Source organism: Apodemus sylvaticus, chromosome 9 (assembly GCF_947179515.1).
Source record: "Apodemus sylvaticus chromosome 9, mApoSyl1.1, whole genome shotgun sequence".
Lineage (NCBI taxonomy): Eukaryota > Metazoa > Chordata > Mammalia > Rodentia > Muridae > Apodemus > Apodemus sylvaticus.
The window spans coordinates 22,883,210-22,905,162 of record NC_067480.1 but is presented as its reverse complement, the minus strand read 5'-3'; the positions used below and the strand labels follow the sequence as shown (position 1 = coordinate 22,905,162).

Sequence of the window (21,953 nt, the reverse complement as noted above, 5' to 3'; positions counted from 1 at the left end):
GTGTCTGGGCAAGGTGCTACACGTGTTTTACTTCCCAAACTTGTGTAGGGACAGTGGATGAGGACTATGATTTAAAATTGGACACCAGGGAGTTGGGGGATTTTTGGTTGTGACACCCTGTGTAGTTTATGGCTGTGGTTAGGGGGCTGAGAGTTTAGACAGGACCCGTAACTCAAACTAGCCTTGATTGCAGAAGTCTCAAGTCTCAACCTTTCCAGTATTGAGCTTAGAGGCCTGGAACACCCCCCCCCCCACACACACACACCTTGACCATGGCTGTGGTTACGAATGAATGGGAATATTTTAAAGTAAATTGTACTCTTTGAAACCGTGTATTTTATGGAGTTAGTACCAGAGAGGGCAGGGGTTGGGGGGAGACCCAAGGTTCCCGTTTTATTATTGAGACCTTGATAAAAATGTAAGTCTCGGTCACTCATTCTCCAGGTAGGAGTTAATCCTGTGGTTGGCCTTTAAGGAAGAATACTCAGGTGAGGCTGCTTTGACTGGGAAAGCTTCCTCCAAGTGCTTGGAAGGTTAAGTCAACTTTTATTCGAGTGACAGACTTGTAAAACGTCAGTTCCTTGCTGAGAATTGGGCTTTTTTTTTTTCTGTCTGATTTAAAGTGTTTATTCTATGTCCTCTCTTAAACTTTGGCAGTAAATCAGGCTTTTTGGAGCTAGTCTGTAACCTGTAGGCCTGGGGAGGGGACCTGCAGGGCCACTTTGGAACCCTCTTAAGGGAGGATCAGGGAGGAGGGAAAACTCCTGAGACACTGGGTGTTCAGAACAGAGGCCCAGGCAGACCATAGAAGGCAAACAGGAGGAGGAAGTCAGCCCTGGCCTGGTTCTAGCGTACAGGAACCCAGTGCCTGCGTCCTGGGCAAAGGAGGGATAAACACCAAACCCTGAGAACAGGAATGAGAAAGCGAGGAAGGACCCAAGAGGTGGGAATCTGCTTCCAACTCCAAGATACGAACCACAGGTCCCCCTCCCTCCCTACTGGACATTTGGAGCCTGATGCTGCGGCCCAGCAGTAAGAGGCTGGGAGCAGTGTTCAGCCTAGCGCTCGTTGGGCTAATCAATCCCAGTCATCCCTTGCGACCATTTCCAGAATCCAGGAAGCCCAGAGCCCTGAAGAGTGCATGGCTGTTTACATGTAAGGCTGTGGCTGAATTCATCTAGCAATGAGCCCTGCCTTGCCCCAGATGAGGTTATTTTTAGTCTTTCTCTCTCTCTTAATGTAATATAACCTTCACACACTGCTCTGCAACCTTCTCTGCATTTGATGGAGGCCCAATACTTAAAAAAAAAGATGGTCTAAAGCCTAACAACGCTCGATTCTTGACTGCGTTTACGTCCCAGAAGATTCTAGAAGGAAATTATGAATCTTCAAGAGGTTTACAAAACAGTAGCAAAAGTTTGTCAAAAGGACACAGAAAAAAGAAACACAGTGTGGCCCCTGTTTATGAGGCTAACGGCCTGTTGGGCAGGAAGTGTACAGGGCATGACAATGGACGGTGCGTTAGAAGGGGGGCCACCCAGCTGCCGTAGACCCTGGGTTGAGCATGTTGCTGGAGGCCAGCAGCCACAGTCAGAGAATGGCTTTTGTGTTCTGCAGTTAAGTGTCTCTGGCTCGGAGGAGCAGGGTCTCCAGGGCACAAGGGCTGGATTGAATAGTTGTGAGAGGACCACGTGGGTGAGAGGAAACAGACAGACAGCGTGATCTCCTCAGTCTAGGGCTAAGACAATGGGCAAGATTGGAGCAGGGCGTGATGGTGCAGGCCTGGACACCTGCAACTCTGGCCCTCAGAGACTGCTCCGAAGGAACCCCAGTTCAAGGCTGGCCTGGGCTCTCTAGCAAAAGCCTGTTTCAAAACAAACATCTAGGAGCTGAGAATGTAATTCAGAGGTGAAGTGCTTCCCTAAACGCTGTGTTCAAGACCTCAGCACCATAAAGAAAAAAGAAGGGGAGACAGCAGAGTTGAGGGGTGCCAAGCAGGTCTGAGGGTGAGAAATCTGAGAGGCTCTGTCTGCATCCATAGTGGAGACTGGCATTCCGTTTGTTGGTTGGTTTGATCTTACATGTATGGGTGTTTCAGCTGCACGGATGTCTGTGCCCTGTTTGCCTTCCTGATCTAGTAAAGACCAGAAGAGGGCTTCAGGTCTCCTGAAGTTAGAGACCCTTGTGGCGCGCCATGTAGGTGCTGAGAATTGAATCCGGTCCTTGGGAAAGGCAGCCAGTGCTTTTCCCCACCACGAAGCCATGTCTCCTCTCCCAAAGTGGCATTTCTTCAACTTCCGTAACTTCTTTTGAGTCACTCGGGTTGGGTCATCTCTGGTCTCTTTCCACACACTGATGAGCACTTACCCTGAAAGGGGCAGGCCGGTCCATACCAGGGCCGGGATGCAGACAGAGGGCTAGAAGTTAGTCCTGTCAGTCATGCATGGCTGAATGCAGGCAGCTGTCAACATAGCCCTACACAGAGCATGAAGTTACTATAACTCAGTCACAGGGCTCGCAGACATGAACTTTGTAGGTGACATTGTGTCACAGTTGAGCCCCTCTCACAGGATCCAGTACCCACACACAGTCCACAGTCCTGGAACCTGACTGGTTCTCCACGTAGTTCAGATAAAAATACTTCTTTCCTTTTGAGTTGTAGGTCTGAGGCCATTTGCCTCATTTTTCTAGCCTGACTTATTACTGTGTTCTTGTCCAAAGTATGTTTTCGCTCCTGCTCTCCCTTCCTTATCCTCTCCCCTCCCTCCCCCTCTCCCTCACTCTGTGTCTCTGTCTCTGTCTCTTTATCTGTTTCCTTCACACACTCTGTCTATCTGTCTCTGTGTGTCTCTCTTTTTCTGTGTGTCTGTCTCTGTTTCTCTCTGTCTCTCTCTGTATCTGTCTCTATTTCTTTATCTCTGTTTCTCTCACATACTCTGTCTGTCTGTCTGTCTTTTTGTGTGCCTCTCTCTTTTTCTGTGTCTCTGTCTGTCTCTGTCTCCTGCTTGTTTGTCAAACAAGTACTTTACCCAACTGGCCCCAGCCCCAGATCCTCAGCTCAGTTGGTTTCAGCTGCCTCATTGGCCTGAGTGATTGATTGAAGATCACAATTTGGTGACAACATCTCAGATTCTTCCTTTGTCGAGCTTTTGCTTCCTGTCACCGCTGCTTCCTATCTTGTCATTTTGGGTTCTGAGGCACCTCTCAGCCATCATTGTGGGCAGATGGAGGTTGACTTTGAGACATTTGTACTTGAGGCTGAATTCATGGGCTTCCTGGTTTGGGGAAGCACAGAGATCTGAAAGCCCTGAGATCAGTCACCGGCTCCCACAGTAGTAGCCAGGGCACAGGTCAGCTCCCCGTCATTGTTGGGAGCTGGACTTATCCCAGTCCAGAGGTCACAGCTATCAGGCTCCTGAGCCCTAACCTCTCAGTACAGGAGACCTGGAAATGCAGCAGTAAAAACCTTGAGCTAAAGATGGAAACAAATGTCTTTACGAGTAGTATCATCCTTTGGTGACGATGGAGACTGAATTTCCCTTTTTCTCTAGGTTAGTTTCTGTTCAGTCTGACAGCGGTCACATAGCGGAAGCCTCCTTTGTGAACGGCACAAAACTTGAGGTTCAGCCACCACCTACCCCGGTGAGAGCAGGAAACTGAGTTATTTCTGGTGGCCATTTCTCAGCACAGCTGACTGGCATCGAACCTGCTTAGAGTGAGACACTTACTCTCAAGCAGAAGCAAGTGAGCCAGGCCTTGGTACCACAGTTGCTCCTCAAAAGGTAATGCCCAGCGAGGAACAGCTTATTCCAGAAAAATCAGGCTCAGTGAGTCAGCACTGGAGCCTTTTTTGACCCGTTACTCAGAGGCCAGAATTCCCAAAATTCCACTCAATTTAAAGGATTAACCTAGAGCTCAGATGCTTTTAACCAAGGCCAGCAGTTCTGGCTCGTGTTTTAAAGAAGTTAGTTTACTTTTATAGGATGGACTTACTGGACTTATTGCAATAGTAGCTATATAGTTAAATGGATTTACTTCTATCTCTCAGATTAAAGCCAACCGTGGTATAACTATACCCAAGAAGTAATTTAGAATGGCCAGGTGATTGCCAGCCACTGCAATAGTCACTTGCCCCAGGGGCAAATTCCAGAATAGCTAATAAAGGCAGAGAATGCACAAAAACAATTCAGCTCACCTTGCCTGGTGGGACAGGTTGGTTTATTTCCCTTAAATCTAAAGTATGGCTACTTTATAATAAAGAAGTTACTCAGCTGGGCTGTGGTGTCACCTGCTTTTGCTCAGGAGGCAGAAGCAGGTGGATCTCTGTGAATTCAAGGTCAGCCTGATCTGTAGAGCTGAGATCCAGGACAACCAATGCTACATGGGGAAACCCTGTGTCGGAAACGCCATAAAAGAAAGCAACTCACCTTAAGTCATGGGAGGAGAGTTTACTTTTAATGAAGCCTTACTTGTCTAACGGAAATGTTTTTCAAAGTAGCAGTTGTTTTTATTGTTTTTAAGAGTATTTGAAAAGCATTTTTACTTTTTAATGATCTGACTATGTGTGTGTCTGGGTATATGCCTTGTGCATGTGAGTGCCAGAAGACATCAGATCTCCTTGAGCTGTGGTTACAGGTGGCTGTGATGGTCTCCTCACCCTTCCAGCCTAATGTGGGGGAAAGTCTAGTCCGCTATGACTTTTTGGCCGGGCGGTGGTGGATCATACCTCTAATCCCAGCATTTGGGAGGCAGAAGCAGGTAGATCTCTGTGAGTTCAAGGCCAGCCTGGTCTGCAGGAGTTCTAGGACAGCCAGGGCTACACAGAGAAACCCTGTCTCAGGAAAGAAAAGAACAAAAACAAAAACAGTGTGTATATATGTGTGTGTGTGTGTGTGTGTGTGTGAGAGAGAGAGAGAGAGAGAGAGAGAGAGAGAGATAGAAAGAGAGAGAGAGAGAGATTATTATTTCATTGGAGAAGAATGAGCATGTGTGCTACACCATATGTGCAGAGGCCAGAGGAGAGCTTTGCTAACTTAGTCTTCACCTTCACATGGGTCTAGGGATTGACCTCAGACCACCAGGCATTCATACTAAGCACCTTTACCCAAGGGGCCATCATGGTGACCCACCATTTTTATTTTATCTTACTTTTTAGGACACGGGTTCGAACTATGTGGGCCTGACGTTCTTCATAGTTGTGATCCTCCTGTCTCACTGTCTCACTTCCGGAGTGCTGGGATTGTATTGCATCAGTTCTGATCCACGTGCGTGGCAGTGCAGTGTGTGTGTGTGTGTGTGTGTGTGTGAGAGAGAGAGAGAGAGAGAGAGAGAGAGAGAGAGCCCTTCATAGGAATGCACAAGTGTATCCAGCCTTAGAAATTACTGAGAATTGCTGAGAGGAAGAAGGCCAAGTGGGTGTGAGGTGGTGGTAGAGCTCACCTTCCCATCGTGTAACCTCCCCAGGGCCACTGTGTGCCTCTCGCACTGCTGAACTTGGTGTGAACCGCCTTCACGTCTCTCCCTCCGTCAGTAGCTGTCATAGAAGACACTTCGTAAGTTGTAAAAGGAGCTAAATTTGCCAGGCCCCCTGCTGAATCAGCCCGGTGAGGTGTCAGCCATTACTACACAGGAGTAGACCGTTAGCTATCTCCAGTTTACAGATAAGGAGCAAATGGGGACTCAGACAGTCTGGGGGCTTGCTGAGTCCCTTCCGATAGGTGGTGGGTGGAGCACTCAGACCCCTGGTCAGCTGGCTTGAAGCTAGTGCTGACCTTGGCACCACTATATACAGTGGTATACAGCGCGCTTCAGGCCAGCCTGGCAGGGAGCAAACCCGGCACCAGTTGCCTCCTCCGCTGCAGTTGCTGTCAGCACTCACATCAGCTTCTCTCAGCAGCTGTGGGGTTCCTCACTCCGGTAGGGTACCCCACTCCTTGTATTTGTTTGGTTTTGTTTTTTAATTACTTACTTACTTTTTTTTTTTTTTACTTAGTCACTTTACATCCCGCTCACTGTCCCTCCCAGTCACCCCTCCCCCACACAGTCCTTCTCCCATGCCCCCTCCCCTTCTCCTCTGTGTGGGTGACCCCCCCCCCCCACACACACACACCTTTTTTGACGCAAGGTCTCATGAAGTTGACACGATTTCCTGTTCCGCCCACTTCTGGCTGGGATTACAGGCATGTGATACCACACCCAGCTTAATACCCTTTTCTGTGTCTGGTAATTTTCACACAGAGAGGATGTTGACTGGATTCTATTTTTCTAACTAAGACAGAGAATAGTGGGAATGGAAGATTGGTAGGAGCCTGTTTTGCTATTTTTTTTTTAAGTTATGCTGACATATTAGGTGTTAGTTGTGAATCTTCTTTATGGGATTGAACGTCAGGGCCCTGGTAAATGCTGAGATGCACTCCAAGTCTCTGTCAGGGGCGCATCACTGCGATTTAAGCCTCTATCTGGTAGATCGCGTGACATCTCTCCTCTTCAATCTAGACTGACAAGTTCATTGAATTAGAATGAGCCTTCTCCCATAGCTGTTCCCAGGAATGTTGATCAAATATAAGAAAGATTGTGTTGTGAGAATACCCTGCCTAAGGAGATGTAATAAAGTCTTCCCCCTCCTCCCAAGGTCCCATCAGTAAACCAAAGTACCATTTCACTGAAGTTCAACCTTGGGAACCAAACCATGTATTTAGCTCACGTAAATGGATCATGGGTGAAGGAATATGGGTGACTAGAAAGCAGCTGCCCTGGAAAGACCTTACTCAGCTCGAATGATGGCTTCTCTGAAGCCACATAGATGGGAGACCCTTTAGATTACCCTTCTCTAGCCTGTATAGTCCCTGTGTCTTCTAGCACCCCCTGAGACTCCCAAGGCCACGAGCAATTAGGGACAGAATTGCATAGCATGACAGGGAGGAGTGGTGGAGCTCTCCAATGACTTTCCACCCCCTCCCCATTAAGGAATGTCAACACTCAGCTGGATCAGGCGCTGCTTACTTGAGAAGACAGCTGCTGTTTTTGCTTGGTGGACTGTAGTCTGCCGCAAGTTGTTCAAAACTGTTCCGTGCCTGGGGGGTCTGCAGCTTTCAGGCTTCTTCTTGAAAGAATGGTGCCAACAGTTGGTGAAAACCTTAGGAGTGGGTTTCAGGGAACAGCCTAGAATGGAACAGACAGAGGTGATTGTCCGCCTGGAGGGAACCCCTAAATGACAGGGAAGTGGCTCTCTTCGGTCGACCCTGCAAGTCCTTAGTCATGGCTTTGCTGTTGCCACTGTGATGTGCATTGCCTTCAATCCCCTTGGTGCAGACATGACCTAGGATGTCATGTATGTTAGGGGCATCCCAGTCCTCAAGTCTCCTGGTTCTTACTGCTGAAGTAAAGAACATGTTTGCAAATGAATTACCAGGCTTTGTCCCAGAACTGTGGTAGAACTCACGCTCCAGGCCAGGACTGCAGACACTCTTTCCTCTACCCAGGAACTCCCATGAACTCGACTCCCATGAGAATGTTTGACTCAGCCGTGGGCACCTCTGGGGCTGTGTAATGGGTTCCTCAAACACAGAACAGTATAATATCTCCTTGGAGCCTGTGGGTCTCGCTAGGAGCTAAAGTAACTGATTTTTCATTAAAGGATAATTTTAGAGCCTGTAATTCACCTTAGTGATTTTTTGATAGTGTTTTTAAAGACATTCTACAGTTGAGCTTTGGCCCTCGGCTCTATGCCCTGCATCCTTACAGTGCGTTGAGGAACCAGCTGGGGCCCTATTGATCTTGTGACCTGAGCTAGAAGTCCCTGGAGGGCAGATAGGCTCCTATACCTGAGGGCCATCAGAAAGCTGTGCTCTGAGATGTGGCCAAGTGCTTTATAGCTCAATCACGAGGACTCCCTGGGGCTTGCTGGCCATCTAGTCTGGTCAAGCCAGTGAGCTCCAGGCTCAGGGAGATACTCTATATCAAACAATAGTGATTTGTGTTCTCACAGTTACAGTCATAAAGAGCAAGCTCTCTTGCTCCTGGGGCGGGCCCTCGTGGGGGAGGCAGGTTTTGGCTCAGGGACATGGGTGGTCAGTTCATGGAAGAGGCCGGCCTTGGCCACTATTGCAGAGGTGCCCAGCTAATGCCTGCCCATTCCTGTTCCACCAGGCTCTCACTTGGCTGCATTCAAAGGCAGACTGTTTTTAGAGTCTGCGGAATATAAGCTGTGGGGGTTTCCTTAGAAACAAAAGTCAGTAGCTGCTGCTGCTTCCTGTAACCAAGGCAACTCAGGAAAGGGATTCTGTCACTCTGTAACCTCCACCCGGGTCTGGAAACCACCACAGATTTGTCAGCTATGCTAATGTGGGAGTGGGTGGGCACACACCAGGGTTTCCAAGCTCCCAGGGAAGACTTTTGTTCGGCAGGACCCGTCTTGTTTCTAAACCAAGCCAGCGATTTGGGGGGTGCCATTTTGGGCTTCAGCTCCTTAGTATTCCCATGGTGCTCACACGAGTGAACTTTTGCTGCATCCTTAGAAGTGGCCATAGATTATGGTTAATGTCGTGATGCAATGTGCCCAGATAAAAATGCTATCGATTCTATTCAGCTCTAAAGCCTGGAGGTCTCAATGCATGTGTCCATAGCCTGGACATTTCCTCCCAGTGGTGGCATCTTTGCATCTAAATCGACCCATGGGGCATCACTTCCATGGGAGACAGACCAAGGAGGTGCCGGTGTCCCTGGGGCCCCTCACCTATCCGGGACCCAGAGTTCTCTCTATCAAGCCCCCCACCCCCACCCCAGGAGTTCTTGAAACTTAAGAGGAGAATGTTGCATCCTGTCACCAGGTCTGCTACAGGACTGAGCTGCCTGTGGGCCATGTGCAGGGAGTCTGCCCGTATAGGAGGGGCAGAGGGGCGGGAGCTGCAGGCCCTAAGGCTTCCTCAGTCTGGTGGAGGAAGCGACCTGAGACCAAAACTGTCTCAATTCCCTTTCTCAAGAACTTCCCCAGAGCTGTGATACTTGCCTCTGTAGGACCCCTGGTGGTGTCGGTACCATGTCCAGAGGGGGAGAGGGCCTAGCATGCTTGTTTTTCCTATTAGGTGTGAGTCTGAGGAAAGTCCTCAAGGCCCTGGACTGGCATGAGCTGAGCCTGGATGTAGAGGACTCCCTGAGGGGGAGGGGTGGACCTCCAGCAGACCTACCTGAGCTGAGCACACTAGTCTTTCCTGGCCAGAGGAGTTCCAGTCAGGCGTCTCAGGAAAACTTGTGTGGGCCAGGGAGATTGCTCAGTGACACCCACAGTGCATACTTTCCTGATAGTCAAGACATTCATTCCACTAACTTCTCAAACAGTTCTCTGAAGCCTCTGCCAGCCTGGTCTTGGGACTGTCATATATTTAACTATATAGCCCACAAATGCCATTTAAGGGGAAATGATTTTCTTCAGTTAGCCAGTGAATGGGACGTTTGGCCGAGGGACCCTGCAGCAAGCCGCAGGGCTGGCATTGGGGGCAGTAGGGGCGGTAAGTGGAAGACCTGAGCCCTGGGTCAGATGCCTGCTTCTCTGAGGCTCTCTCTGCCATCCTTCTTACCCAGGGTGCATGTGTCCCTGGATGTGTGTGTCTCTTCCATGATGGGTGTGTCCCTGGATTGTGTGTGTCACCAGGGTGGATGTGTTCTTGGGTTATCTGTCTCACCCAGGTAGGCGTGCCCTTGGATTTGAATCTGGTTTATGAGGTGTCAAGAGGAGTCTGGAGTCAGACCAGCTTTGTGGAATTGTCTAGGCAGCTTTGGTGATCTCTGGGACCTTTCTGGCTGTCCCCACCCTCGGGAGTGCCTCAGTTTAAAAGCCCAGCCTATAAAAGCTGTTTATAGGATCCCAGACCTGGACCCACAGCTGCTAGGGGAGTGCCCGCCACAGGCCCATAGGGAGGAAGAGGAAACTCACATTCTGAACCAGTAGTTTTGGGAGTTCCCAAGAAGCTTAGCTAGCCTGTGACTTGTCACAGGGCCTGCCACCTCCTACCTCTGCCCTGCCCATGAACCAAGATGAAGAGCCATGATGGGTTTATATCTGAACAGTTTCTAGAGCAACCAAAAACCATATGCACTTTCCAGAAACCAGTGAATACAGCTCTGGGATTTGGTTCCTTCCTCGCCACCACCCCCTCCTTCCTTTTCTACCTTCCTACATCTTGAAAAGGAAGGGTCTCACATCCTGAGGCATACGTGTCCTCCCACATGACTAGGTTCCTCTTGTCATTGGGAAAGCACCAGCATGCAAGGGGCTTGTGCAGCCCCTGTGGTCTGGGCCTCTGGAGGCCAGGCAGCGGGTCCCTGCAGTGCTCCTCAGGTAACTGCCCCTAATCCCCCTACAGGCTACAGGCAACAAGTGGAAGATTGTGCTTGGAAAGTTTTAAACCTGTCTGTGACCTCGTGCTATGGTTTTGTATTCTGGCAAAGCATCTGTCCAGGAAAGCTTTGTGCTATACCTGCGAAGCACCTGCCCAAGGCAGTTGATGATCTTGAGAGCCACCTGGACAGTGGGCGCACTGAGGACAGCCCAGGGCTTTGCACTGTGCACAGGAGAATGACCCTGGAGGCCGGGTGTCACACAGTGGACCTTGGCTGCTTTGTACTTCGGTTCATTTCACAACTGGGTCACATCCAGCCTTCCCTAGTGACTCAATAGGGACCATATTCATGACCGTCATCCTTCAGCTTCTGTTTGCACGTTGCCCTTCTTGGCAGTGTATCTGAAGAGGAAGAAGTGTGTTGTTGAGGCGCTGGCTGATTCTTGTTGGCTTCAAAGCTAGTGTGAGCTGCACCGAGTGTAGGTAGGGTTTGTCTCATGAAGACATGCCCAGTCACATGTCGAGGGTTTGGATTGGTGTCCGTGTTTGGCTCCTCTGTCTGCTGGTGTTTGGTTGGGCAGGCTCCAGGAAACAAGATGACTGCCTTCACCTCCTGTACTGTGTGAGGCTCTGTCTCCCTACAAGTCATGCGAGCACCGTAAGAGATGTGGGTGCCGAAAGTGGAGGCGTTTACAAGGACCTGGAGATGTATTGAATTACAGGCTAATCTTCTAAATCCTGATATCAGGAGTAGCTGGCACCTAACAGGCTTCCTTCGTGTGGCGCCTTTGCCAGCCATATCTAGTCTCCTCAAGGCAGGGCTGGTGGCTTTACGGTATAATACCGCTGCCCTCAAGGACAGGGTGCATGTTGGCCAAAGTGTACTACAATGAGAATTGTGTCCCAGGGGGAGGTTCTCGTGGCCTGTACACCTTATTTAGGGACTTTGGCCCAGTGCCAAGATGGGATGAGGGGCTAGCTGGCCAGGTATCCTGGCACAGGATGTGTATGAGGTACCCAACCTCCCCAGCTCAAAGGAGGTCAGCAAGGGCCAATGCCACCTCAGAAGCAAGGGCACCTGTTGGTATGAAAACCCAGAGACTCGTGGCTTTTAGTAGCGCTCCTCTGACTTCCTGGCTCTAGGGTCAGGAATGTGGGGCTCACCTTGCTGTGTATGCTCTGGGTCTAACGGGCTATGTACCATTAACAGCTAGCCAAGCTGGGTCCTATTGGACCTTAGGATCCTCTTCTGAGCTCATTTGTGCTTCCAGACCCTTCACTCTCTTGGAGGTTATAGGACAGTGGTCCCTGTTCCTGCTGGCTGTCCCCTGAGGGCTACTCACAGCCCTCAGATCCCCTCAGGAGCCTCTTTTCCATGGCATTCAGTTTCCGCAAGGCCAGCAAACGGCTTGCTCTGATCTTCTCTTAGAGGCCTCACCTGAGCCCACCAGTCATGCTCTTTTCGCTCAACTCAAGGTCATCGGATGAAAGCCCTTAACTTATACAGTTCTCCCTGCCATATAATGTTATATAGGGACAGGAGTGACCTCAGCATGTTCACAACTCTGCCCGCACACACTCAAGGGTAACAGGTACCTACATAGAGAACATCTGTACCAGTCAGCATAGTCCTGGTGACCCTCCTAGAACTTGTAGGCCTTTCTAGAATTCTGACAACTAAATCCTCTCTCCCTCTGCCCCCTCCTGTCCTTCTGGTCTTTTCCACAAATCCTTCCTTGTTCCTCCTTGTCCAAACTGATGGACTAATACTGCTGTCAAAACTCTTCCCTAATCTCTGCCCTCATAGAAAGGAACTAACAGGCCCAGGACCATGCACTTTTTCACCCAAGGGTAGGTCTTAAATCTAAGGAGCTTTCTACACACACACACACACACACACACACAGCCCTTGGTTCTTCTTACAGACCTCAAGTACTCACTTAGGACATGTAACTGGTGTAGAATCTTTAAAATGACACCAAGTGCCAGAGTTTTGATTCAGCCATGACGAGGCAGCACCCCACCACTGTGTCCCAGCCCCAGCCCCAGCCCCAGCCCCAGCTTACAATGTTGATTGCCCTTTGATTTGAAAGATGTGGGCTTGGACTGATAAGGGCCACACAAACAAAGTCTGCTATGAAGCCAATTCCTTGGAAGTCAGAAAGAAATCCCCTGTGACTCAATTTAGATTAGAATTCAACTTAGATTAGAACTGAAAGAGATCAGGATAGGCATGATTGCGAGCTCCTGAAATCCCAGGATGCCAGGGGCTGGGAGGGCTGAGGCAGGAGGATGGTAAATTTCAGGTTGGCTTGGGCTATGGAGATAGCAAGACCTTGTCTTTTAAAAGAATCAACAATGAAAAAATAAAAGAGAGAAGGAAGGACCAGTTCACTTCTGATGTGCATATATATATAGCCAGGGTATGCGGGTCAGCTCTCGGTACCTATCTCCTGTGGGAGCGTGTCTCTGAGAAAGCCAGGCACGCTTAGGTTCCTGCTCCTTACTCGCCAGCCCCACCAGTCAGTTGAGGACTGCCCAGGGAGCACTGTTTTAAAATGACCTAGGGATCAGTGAGACATTGCAAAACTCCAGAGTTGTAGGTAGAAGAATTATTGACTGCATATCAAGGGAGCTTACCTGCCAAGAAGACTTGCTATCAGAGAATACCTGAATTCTGGAACATTCTGCCTTGTACTTCCCTTCGATGCTGGGTTGAATGACATAAGAACAGTCGCATAGTCTATAGACTTGCAACAGGGTCAAAATGCCATCTATGACCCCTTCGTTGGCCAAGTCAGGTGTGTTCTGAGGGCTGGGGGCTCCACTGTGCGCTTGGGAGAACCTGAGCTTCTTACAGTGTGGGGGTGGGGGGATGGGGGAGGGGAGGGAAGTCACAGGGTGGGCCAAGAGGGACTGGCAGGAGTCTCCCAGAGTAGATCTGTCTATGAGGCTGCCAGACTGGGGCCCTGCAGGAACCCCTGACTCTGACATTGGACAGTGCTGAGGAGTGTGTCATACAACATGACACTTAGAACAGCGGCCACCTGGCGTTAGGGCTCAGTGCTCATCCTCCTGTCCTTAGGGGACAGCAGATGATACCAGACTCTGCTGGGCTGTGTTTCTCCTAGACGTATGTGCCTATGACGTAACTTTAGTTCTAAGCCGGGCACTGTAAGACAGTGGCAATCTTAGCATATGATTTTCCTTTCCATTTTGTGTCAGGAACTTTCACCTCTTTATTAAAGGGAAGTACTTCTAGCCTCTTCTTTGGCATATGGAAACTGTCAGAATCACCACTCCCTATGCTTGGGGGCCATTGCTAAGTCAAATGCGGGCAGGCAACCTCAATACAGGTGCTGGCTGGTGCTGGCGCAGAGCTGGTGGTAACTGACAGGCAGATAGTACAGAAGATGTGGAAACTCTGGACAAAAGCGAGGCAGGACAAAATGGTGCCGGATTTGATCACGCACCTCAGCATCGCACATGTTTAAAAAACACAGGATTCGTTTATTTCTGAGATCTCCCATGTAAGGTTTTTGGACTTTAGCGGACCCCACCCAGCTAATTGAAACTAGATAAAGGCGGAGCTCCCAGGTCCACAGCTGCTCCTCTTCCTACTCCTGACAACCCGGCCTCTCCAGCGCATCTGTGAATCACACGCTGTGCTTGTTAAGCCCTAAACGAGATTTTCTCTCTACGCTGTCATTAACTATGTACCCGGAAGTTGCCTGGTCTGTTCTCTAATAAGGTTTCTGGGTTTGTTTCAGGCGGAGGCCAGGCTCGCAGCGAAGCGTGCAGCCCGCGCCGAGGCTCGAGAGATCCGGATGAAGGAGCTGGAACGGCAGCAGAAAGAGGTAATGGGGGCTGCGCGTTCCAAGGTTGGCTCTTCTCTGTCAGGACTGTGACGACGACAACAATAATGGCGTACCTGCTCTTGTCACCGTTACCTTAGCATTGATCCTGCTTCGAATGTGTGTGTTTCTGTAGTTCTTGTTCCAGGTTAGCCCTGGAGTGCACATAGCATGGATGCTGGGCATCTGTCCCAGGTTAGCCCAAGTGTACATTGCCTAATGGTGGCCTAACGGAGCCTGAGAGATGCTCTAGTCATAGTTCCTAGGATGACTTTCTAGCTGAGAAGAGCTGGAGAGGACTGGGTTTGGGCCTCTAACTGTGAGGAGTGAGGTCTGGATCCTCTCAGAACCAGAAAAGAGCAAAATGATTTTCTTTTAATTTAATTGGTCAACATCTTTCCTTTAAAAAAAATGTTTTCCTTGAGGCTTATATCATATTTATCAGTGGTTAGTGTAAACTTTGGAATAAGTAGTCAGAGGAACAAATAAATGTGTTTTGGGGGACCAGGGTAGTCACCAGCACCCACACCCCTTCATCCTGTCTACTGTTGGTTTTTAAAACCTTGAGTCAGAATTTCTTTCCAACAGCTGGCATGTGGGCTCTGTCAGTACGTTAGGGTTCTGGTTTCTTCACAACCTTTCCTGTAACCGGTAAATGATCCCTTGCGGGGAGGATTTGCCCCAGCCACATGCTGCAGAGCTGGACCACGAAGAAGATCTGAAACGAGCTGCCGGAGCGGTCCTTCACACACAGGTTCTGGTTCTGTTAGTGCAGCTCCGCTGATGTTCATCATTTGTGCAACTGCAGATGGAAGCTCGGGGTTCTTATTTCTCTTCAGACCAGCAGGTTCCTCCACCAGACCAGCAACGCCCAAACCTGTCACGTGTACTGTAGGGGTGGCTGAGCGACAGCTTGTGATATTCACCACCCCTCTGCCTGCGGAGGGACTTTGCCACCCCAGGAGGAAATATACCAACAGAAGAGGGGATGTGGCCAGACTTGATCTGGGGAAGGAAACTTCCGAGGGGAGCGCGTGGGTAACCGTAGAGTGCTGGGAGCAACAGCCTAAAGGGGGTACGAGAGCCCCAGTGTGGAGGAAGGTAGTCACAGCAGTCACCACAGTGAGGGGACCTCATCCCTATCCTGTGGTGATCACAAAGTGACCTGTAGATAGGTTTGTCAAGTATCTCCTTTATGCTAAGCTATGGGCAGAAAAGTAAACTAGTATTGGAAAGTGACTCCTACTTTTCTTTCCCATTGAAAATACAAATGAAAAAATTTAAAAAGTGTAATGTGTAATGTGTTTTAATCTTTGTGATTTTACATTTAGAAGTTGGTACCTTTCTGTGGTTTTTGTTTGTTGAGACAAGGTCTCTCAGTAGCCTTGGCTGTCCTGGGACTCCCTCTGGGTCTCCCTCTTTAGACCAGGCTGACCTTGAAGTCATAAGAGATCCACCTGCCTCTGCCTCCCGAATACTGGGATTAAAGGCATGTGCCACCACCACCACCACCACCACCACCACCACCACCTGGCTTTGTGTGTGTTTTTATAACTTTTTTTCTATTAGTTGTCTGGGAGAAGTATGGGGTCGGTGCTTCCCAGCATCTGTCTCTCTTCTGAGCAGGTTTATCTGTTTTGAAATCTGAAAATAAGTGGTCCTGGGTTTTGTATTAGTTATTTGGGCTTTTCCAAGATGAACTGTGGTTAACAGGCCCTCTGGTTAACTGAAGTGCCTCCCTCCCCCAGTCCTCTGGTTAACTGAAGTGCCTCCCTCCCCCAGTCCTCTGGTTAACTGAAGTGCCTCCCTCCCTGAGTCCTCTGGTTAACTGAAGTGCCTCCCTCCCCCAGTCCTCTGGTTAACTGAAGTGCCTCCCTCCCCCAGTCCTCTGGTTAACTGAAGTGCCTCCCTCCCTGAATCTCTTGGCCAAGTGTCAGGTCGAAGGGAATTCAGGACCCAGTAAACACCTGTCAGGCTGCTCCCACTGGGAAGCATCTTCAGGAAGCTCACCAGAGACAAATATCTGGAGCCACAAATGGACAACAGGAAAAGACCCTACTGCTTTGTAGCCACTGTCACGCACCTCTGAGCTGGCGGAGTCCTCCCCCCCCCCCCAAGGTTGCTATACCCTTCCCTAAGATCCTCCACTATCCCCTCACCCTGGTTCTCCCACAGACCTTTGATCTTTCTCTTTCTCCTTTGGCAGTGATGGGAATTGACCCCAGGACCTCATATACGCTAGGTATTCCATACCGAGCCCCAGCCCTAGTGAGCCGCCACAATTCCCAGGCTGCTCTCCTACTTCTGGGGATCAGCTGCACTTCGTGTCTCACTGTCCTTCCTATGCGTTGATGTGGCTCACAGCTGTCTGTTTCAGCTCTTACTAGACACAAACCAAAGACTCAGGGCCGTGACTGGTGAGGCTGTGAGCTGGCCCCACATCATGTTCATACCTGTTAGTGAACATGGTGTCCTGAGTGACTTTCACCAGGATGTAAAATTCCCACAGAGGTCAAGGTAAGGTGTGTACTACATGTACACACATCTACTAAGTGATACTTTCAACTGTATTCATTCTTACTGATGAATAGCGTTGATTGGCATATGTGCCTGATTATATTTTAAAAAGCTTGGACAAATCCCTGGGCAGTTAGCTGTGAGTGTGGCAGCACCCACCACCAGGAGGAAATTAGTGAGTCCTTACACTTTTCATTTGAGCAGAAGGACGTTTGGCCTTGAGTGCCAAATGTCTTCTCATGCTGCATTTGAGGCAGAATTTACCAGACACAGAGTCCACACCCATCAGCAGGTACTGCACAGGCAGAGAAGCAATAGCTGTCCATCTAGCTGTCCTGAATCAGCCTCATGCAGGAGGTACACATGTATGATCTCACACATGTGTGTGCATAGGTGTTGGCACCTCATATATGCTAGATATTCTACACTGAGCCCCAGACCCAGCAATAGCAATCTGCCAAAATTACCGGGGTGTTTTGCTGCTCTGCTAATTCTGGGAGTCTATAGGGAAGAGCGAGAGAGAGCAGCTAACACCCAAGCTTCCAGCCCAACACTACAGCCCCTCGCAGACAGCTCTGCCTGTCTTCTCAATCCTGGCTATTATTAGCAGCATCATAGCCAACTGGAGCTCATTCCATCTGATAGCCCAGGGCACTGGCATTTTAAGTTGTTGATTAAGGAGAAATGAATATGCTTTGGATGGCCAGCGTTTAGCCAGCGGAGTTGGTATTTTGTTATAAAACTTGGAAACATGATCCTCGCTTTCCCCCACCCCACCCCCACTGCTGCTGAGTAGGAATCGCTTTCCTAGAGGAAGGGGTTAGAGCTAAGGCAGTCTGGACGAGCTGAGGATGTCTCAAGCCTGTGCCCAAGTTGGGGTCCCCCAGGAGAGCTTGCAGAGCATGCAGAGAGCAAATATGGGGGAGGCACGCGTGCTGGGGTGCAGGTCTGCCACCAGGTCTTAGGTCAATGAGCTGTCTTCAGACCCAGGGTATTCTAGGTGTTCTTGGTAAGGACCGTCAGCCACACAGATGCCAGGAGCCAATGCAGCAGGATCCTCAAGCTGTGCTTCAGGGCTGGTTGAGTGGATCTCACCAGAGATAGGAACAGCATGGAGGGAAATCGTAGGGTTCCTTGGACTGAATTGACCGGGAGCTAGGACTGATAGAAAGACGCGTGCCTCAATGCCATTGACTGGAGAGTCCTTTCGGTTGGAGATGCCGCATTTCTTATAGTTGAATGTTAACTGTATTTACCTGTGCTCTCCCATGTAAATCAAATGCCAGGTTTCCTGTGGGCCCTTAACAAGGTCAGACATGACCCACCACGGTTTGTCGAATGAATGCAAGGATCCCTGTTTTAGTGGAGACTGGAATTAAAAGACGGTTCCAAAAGCAAAGCACTGGGGGGAGGGAGCCCATCTTGTCTTTCATCCCAGGCTCAAGGCTGCAGTGTTTCTTATAAATCTGCATGGACTGGGACGCTAAGCCTCTCTATCAGTCCCTTCTGAATCTGACCACTCCAGTTCCCACTTAAAATTTGATGCTTTCTGGTTAAATATTAGTGTGAAAGGCAGTTTTCTTTTTTTTTTTTCTTTTTTTTTTTTTTGGATTTTTGGTTTTTTTGAGACAGGGTTTCTCTGTGTAGCCCTGGCTGTCCGGGAACTCACTCTATAGACCAGGCTGGCCTCGAACTCAGAAATCCGCCTGCCTCTGCCTCCCAGAGTGCTGGGTTTACAGGCGTGCGCCACCACCGCCCGGCGGCAGTTTTCTTTTTAGAGATAACTTCCTGTTTATTCTTTGATGATTGTGTACATGTATATATGATATATTTTGATCAGAAACCCCTGCTATTTCCTCTTTTTGGTTCCCCTCCCACTCCCTCGGGAGCTACCTTCCCTCTGTGTCCCTATCGCTTTTAAAGTCTGAAAAGATGTCTTTAATTCCTGTTCCCTGCTGTGGCAATAGGCTATGCATCTGTGATAGGTAACAGTGGGTTCTGCAGGCGCTGCTGGGGATCGAGCGACCATCGGCTGTCATCGTTTAAACAAACGAGCGAAGGCACGGACCTTAATGCATATTCTCTTTATATTTAATCCATAATCTTTGTTTTTCTGTATAGTACAGCATTTGTTCATATCTCTGGTTGTCATGGAACCGTTCTCATGTTCCCGCAGTTTTAACTGAATTTTCTATTTCTCGCCCTGTCTCTTTCGTCCTGTCCTATAGATCTATCAAGTCCAAAAGGTAGGCCTTGTCCTTTGTTTCTAATGCGCATGTGCTGCTTTTCCCTTGCCTCGGCCTTGCCACCTGCAGAACAGTGCTGTGCACTGAGCACCCGCTTGCGTGTTCACCTCCACCCCTGTGCCCCGTCAGACGAACCAGTCTCTCCCGACACGAGGAAGCAGCCATGCATGGGACACATCCCTCCATCCGTGGGCCTCAAGGAACTGGAAAGTTGTCTCCAACGGAGAAAAAAGTTCTAACACAAACCACATTTTTAGAACTGGAAGAAGCTTTTTAAAATTGTATATTAAAAAATAAAAGTTTTTTTTTCCTAGATGACTTTAAGATACCAGTGTAAATTGACACAAATTAAGACATTATTGGGCTAAGTTTAGTAGCACAGTAGTATAATCCTAGCACTCAGGAGGCAGAGGCAGGAGGATCACTGAAGGCTATGCTGGGATTATGTGGTTATTTGGAGGCTAGCCTGTCTCAAAAAATGAGGGGATAGATAGATAGATAGACAGACAGACAGACAAACAGATAGATAGATAGATAGATAGATAGATAGATAGATAGATAGATAGATAGATAGAAGATAGATGGGTGAGAGGGATGGATGGATGGATGGATGGATGGATGGATGGATGGATGGATGGACAAGCGGATGGAGAAATTAGTTATTAGGCCAGGTATGGTAGTCTTAGCACTTTGGAGGCTAAGACAGAGGGGTAAAGTTTCAGGGCAGAAAAGAATAAAAATCTAGAAGTAAGAAGAGAGTGAAAGATTATAGATTATTGGAGGTAGATTTAAAAGTCTTTTTTGAAAAAATATTTAATGTATGTGGTACACTGTGGCTGTCTTCAGACACACCAGAAGAGGGCATCGGATCCCATTACAGATGATTGTGAGCCACCATGTGGTTGCTGGGATTTGAACTCAGTACCTCTGGAAGAGCAGTCTGTGCTTTTAATCACTGAGCCATCTTTCCAGCCCCTAAAATGTCTTAATAAAATTTGAAAAGCACAAAGCTATGAAGGAGCAAAAGTCCCACTGCTCTCCAGACTCTGCACTAGAGCATTATAGGCTAATGCCCTATAATGTCCTCTCAACTCCATGACAGCTGCAGAGGCGAGGACAGTGAGCAGGGCATGCCGAGCATTGGCTCTCCAGGGGTTTGCAGCTCAGCCAGGGACCCCACCCCTACCCGCTGAGCGTGGTTACAGGGCTTGGCAAGCCTTTCTTTCCTATGCGTGTGCCTTTTCTTCACTTGTTCAGTTTCTACCTAGAATGGCTGCTGTATCTTTTAAACCAGAAAGTCAGAGTCAGAAAGAACACAGTCTCTCAGTGTTGATAGTACATAGGTCTCTTAAGCATGTCACCGAGAGGCCTCAAAGCCTGCTACAGACAATCCTAAGCTCAGTTTGATGGCCCTCAGCCCATCTAGTCCTGCCTCAAGTGGGAGATCTCCTCTTCTGAAGAGGCACAAAGGGCCAATGGATAACCAGCTGAATCTGTAGTATACACTGTTCGTGGTCCTAGCATCTAGTACAGGAATGCATACTGAGGCCAGAGTCCCCTGTCTTCTAGACTCGCAGGAGGACTCTAACGGGTTCCAGTAAGGCTGGAAAACTCCCTGATGGCCACTGAGGCTGTAGGACATCAATGTCCCAAACCCAGCAAAGGGCCTGCATCTGGCCATTTCCCCTCTGGCCCTTCCCTTTCCTGTTCAGCTGATGGTTAGATTTTTTTGCTGACAGGACTGAGATGTATCGTGAGAACTGTCAGATGCAAGCGCAGATGCAGGGTGTGACCGGAAGAGCCCTGGAAGCCCACCACAGTTTGTATCAACGCATCCAAGGGAAAGGAAGGATGATGGACAGGAGCCGGGTCCTGTGGCCCCTGGGCCAGGTAGTTTCTCAAGGCCAAGCACCTGGTGCCTCAGACTAGCTCCTTCCCGTCTTAACCAAGAGACTAAGGTCAAAGAGAACTGAAGGCACCATATGGTCCACATGAATTAGATCTGGATGTCGGAGGTGAGCATGGAGCTAGCACTTGCTGAGTGCAGAAGAGGCTTTAGCACAAGGGATCCACTGGAATTGTAATTAAAATGTAACTTGGATACCTTGAGGAGTGTTTGCTTTTATTTATACGAGGACACTGTAGCTGTCTTCAGACACACCAGAATAGGGGGCATCGGATCCCATTACAGATGGTTGTGAGCCACCATGTGGTTGCGGAGAATTGAACTCAGGACCTCTGGAAGAGCAGTCAGTGCTCTTAACTGCTGAGCCATCTCTCCAGCCCTGAGCATTTGCTTTTATTTCCTTTACAAATGTGTATTCTAAAGAAGTCGGTGTCAATGCAGAAGACCGCTCTCTCTCCCAGGGGGGGCGTAAGAGAGTTTATCCTGAGCTAGAAATGAAGGACCATGGCCAGGGAATAGATTCAGGGTGCTACAAATACCTCAACTTTTAATAGTTTCAAAACCAAAAGTAAGTCATAAATCAAGGGATTTTTCCATATCCATTGGTAGGAAGACCATGTAGGTAGGTGGGCTAGAGTAGAAAAGAGAGATCTCATTATAGGTTTTAGGTGCTAGTTGGTAACATTCTTAGGTTTTTGTTAGTCAGAGGTTAGATCTATGAAGTTAATACATTCCAAAGACTTGACTGTTAAAGGACCAGATGCCAAGGTGGGTGATAAATGCCTTCAGTGGGAACTATAGGCAGCAAAGATCATTGTGGCTTTTGATCTTCACAATCACAACACTCTAATAGACTCAGCCTGCAGAACCTTCTACGAGTGGTTCTCAACCTTCCTAACACTATGGCCTTTTAATAAGGTTCTTAATGGTGTGGTGAACCCCCACCATACAATTATTTCATCATTATTTCGTAACTGTAATCTTGCTACTATGATGAATCGTAATGTGAATCTCTAATCTGCGACCCCCAGGTTAAGAACGGCTGTTCTCCAGACATGGCTTCCTCACATGACTTAGCGGGAAAGACTGCTTG

At 48.9% G+C, this 21,953-nt stretch overlaps 1 protein-coding gene across 13 annotated transcripts in view; it reads left to right on the top strand.

Annotated features, from left to right (window-relative positions):
- Lrrfip1 (LRR binding FLII interacting protein 1) overlaps positions 1-21,953 on the top strand; it is a 132,143-nt gene that overhangs the window by 57,705 nt on the left and 52,485 nt on the right. For all 13 annotated transcript variants that reach the window (XM_052193648.1, XM_052193652.1, XM_052193649.1 and 10 more), the window contains exon 2: positions 14,108-14,194. In XM_052193648.1, the coding sequence (XP_052049608.1) occupies positions 14,108-14,194 (87 nt within the window). The remainder of the gene's footprint in view (positions 1-14,107; positions 14,195-21,953) is intronic.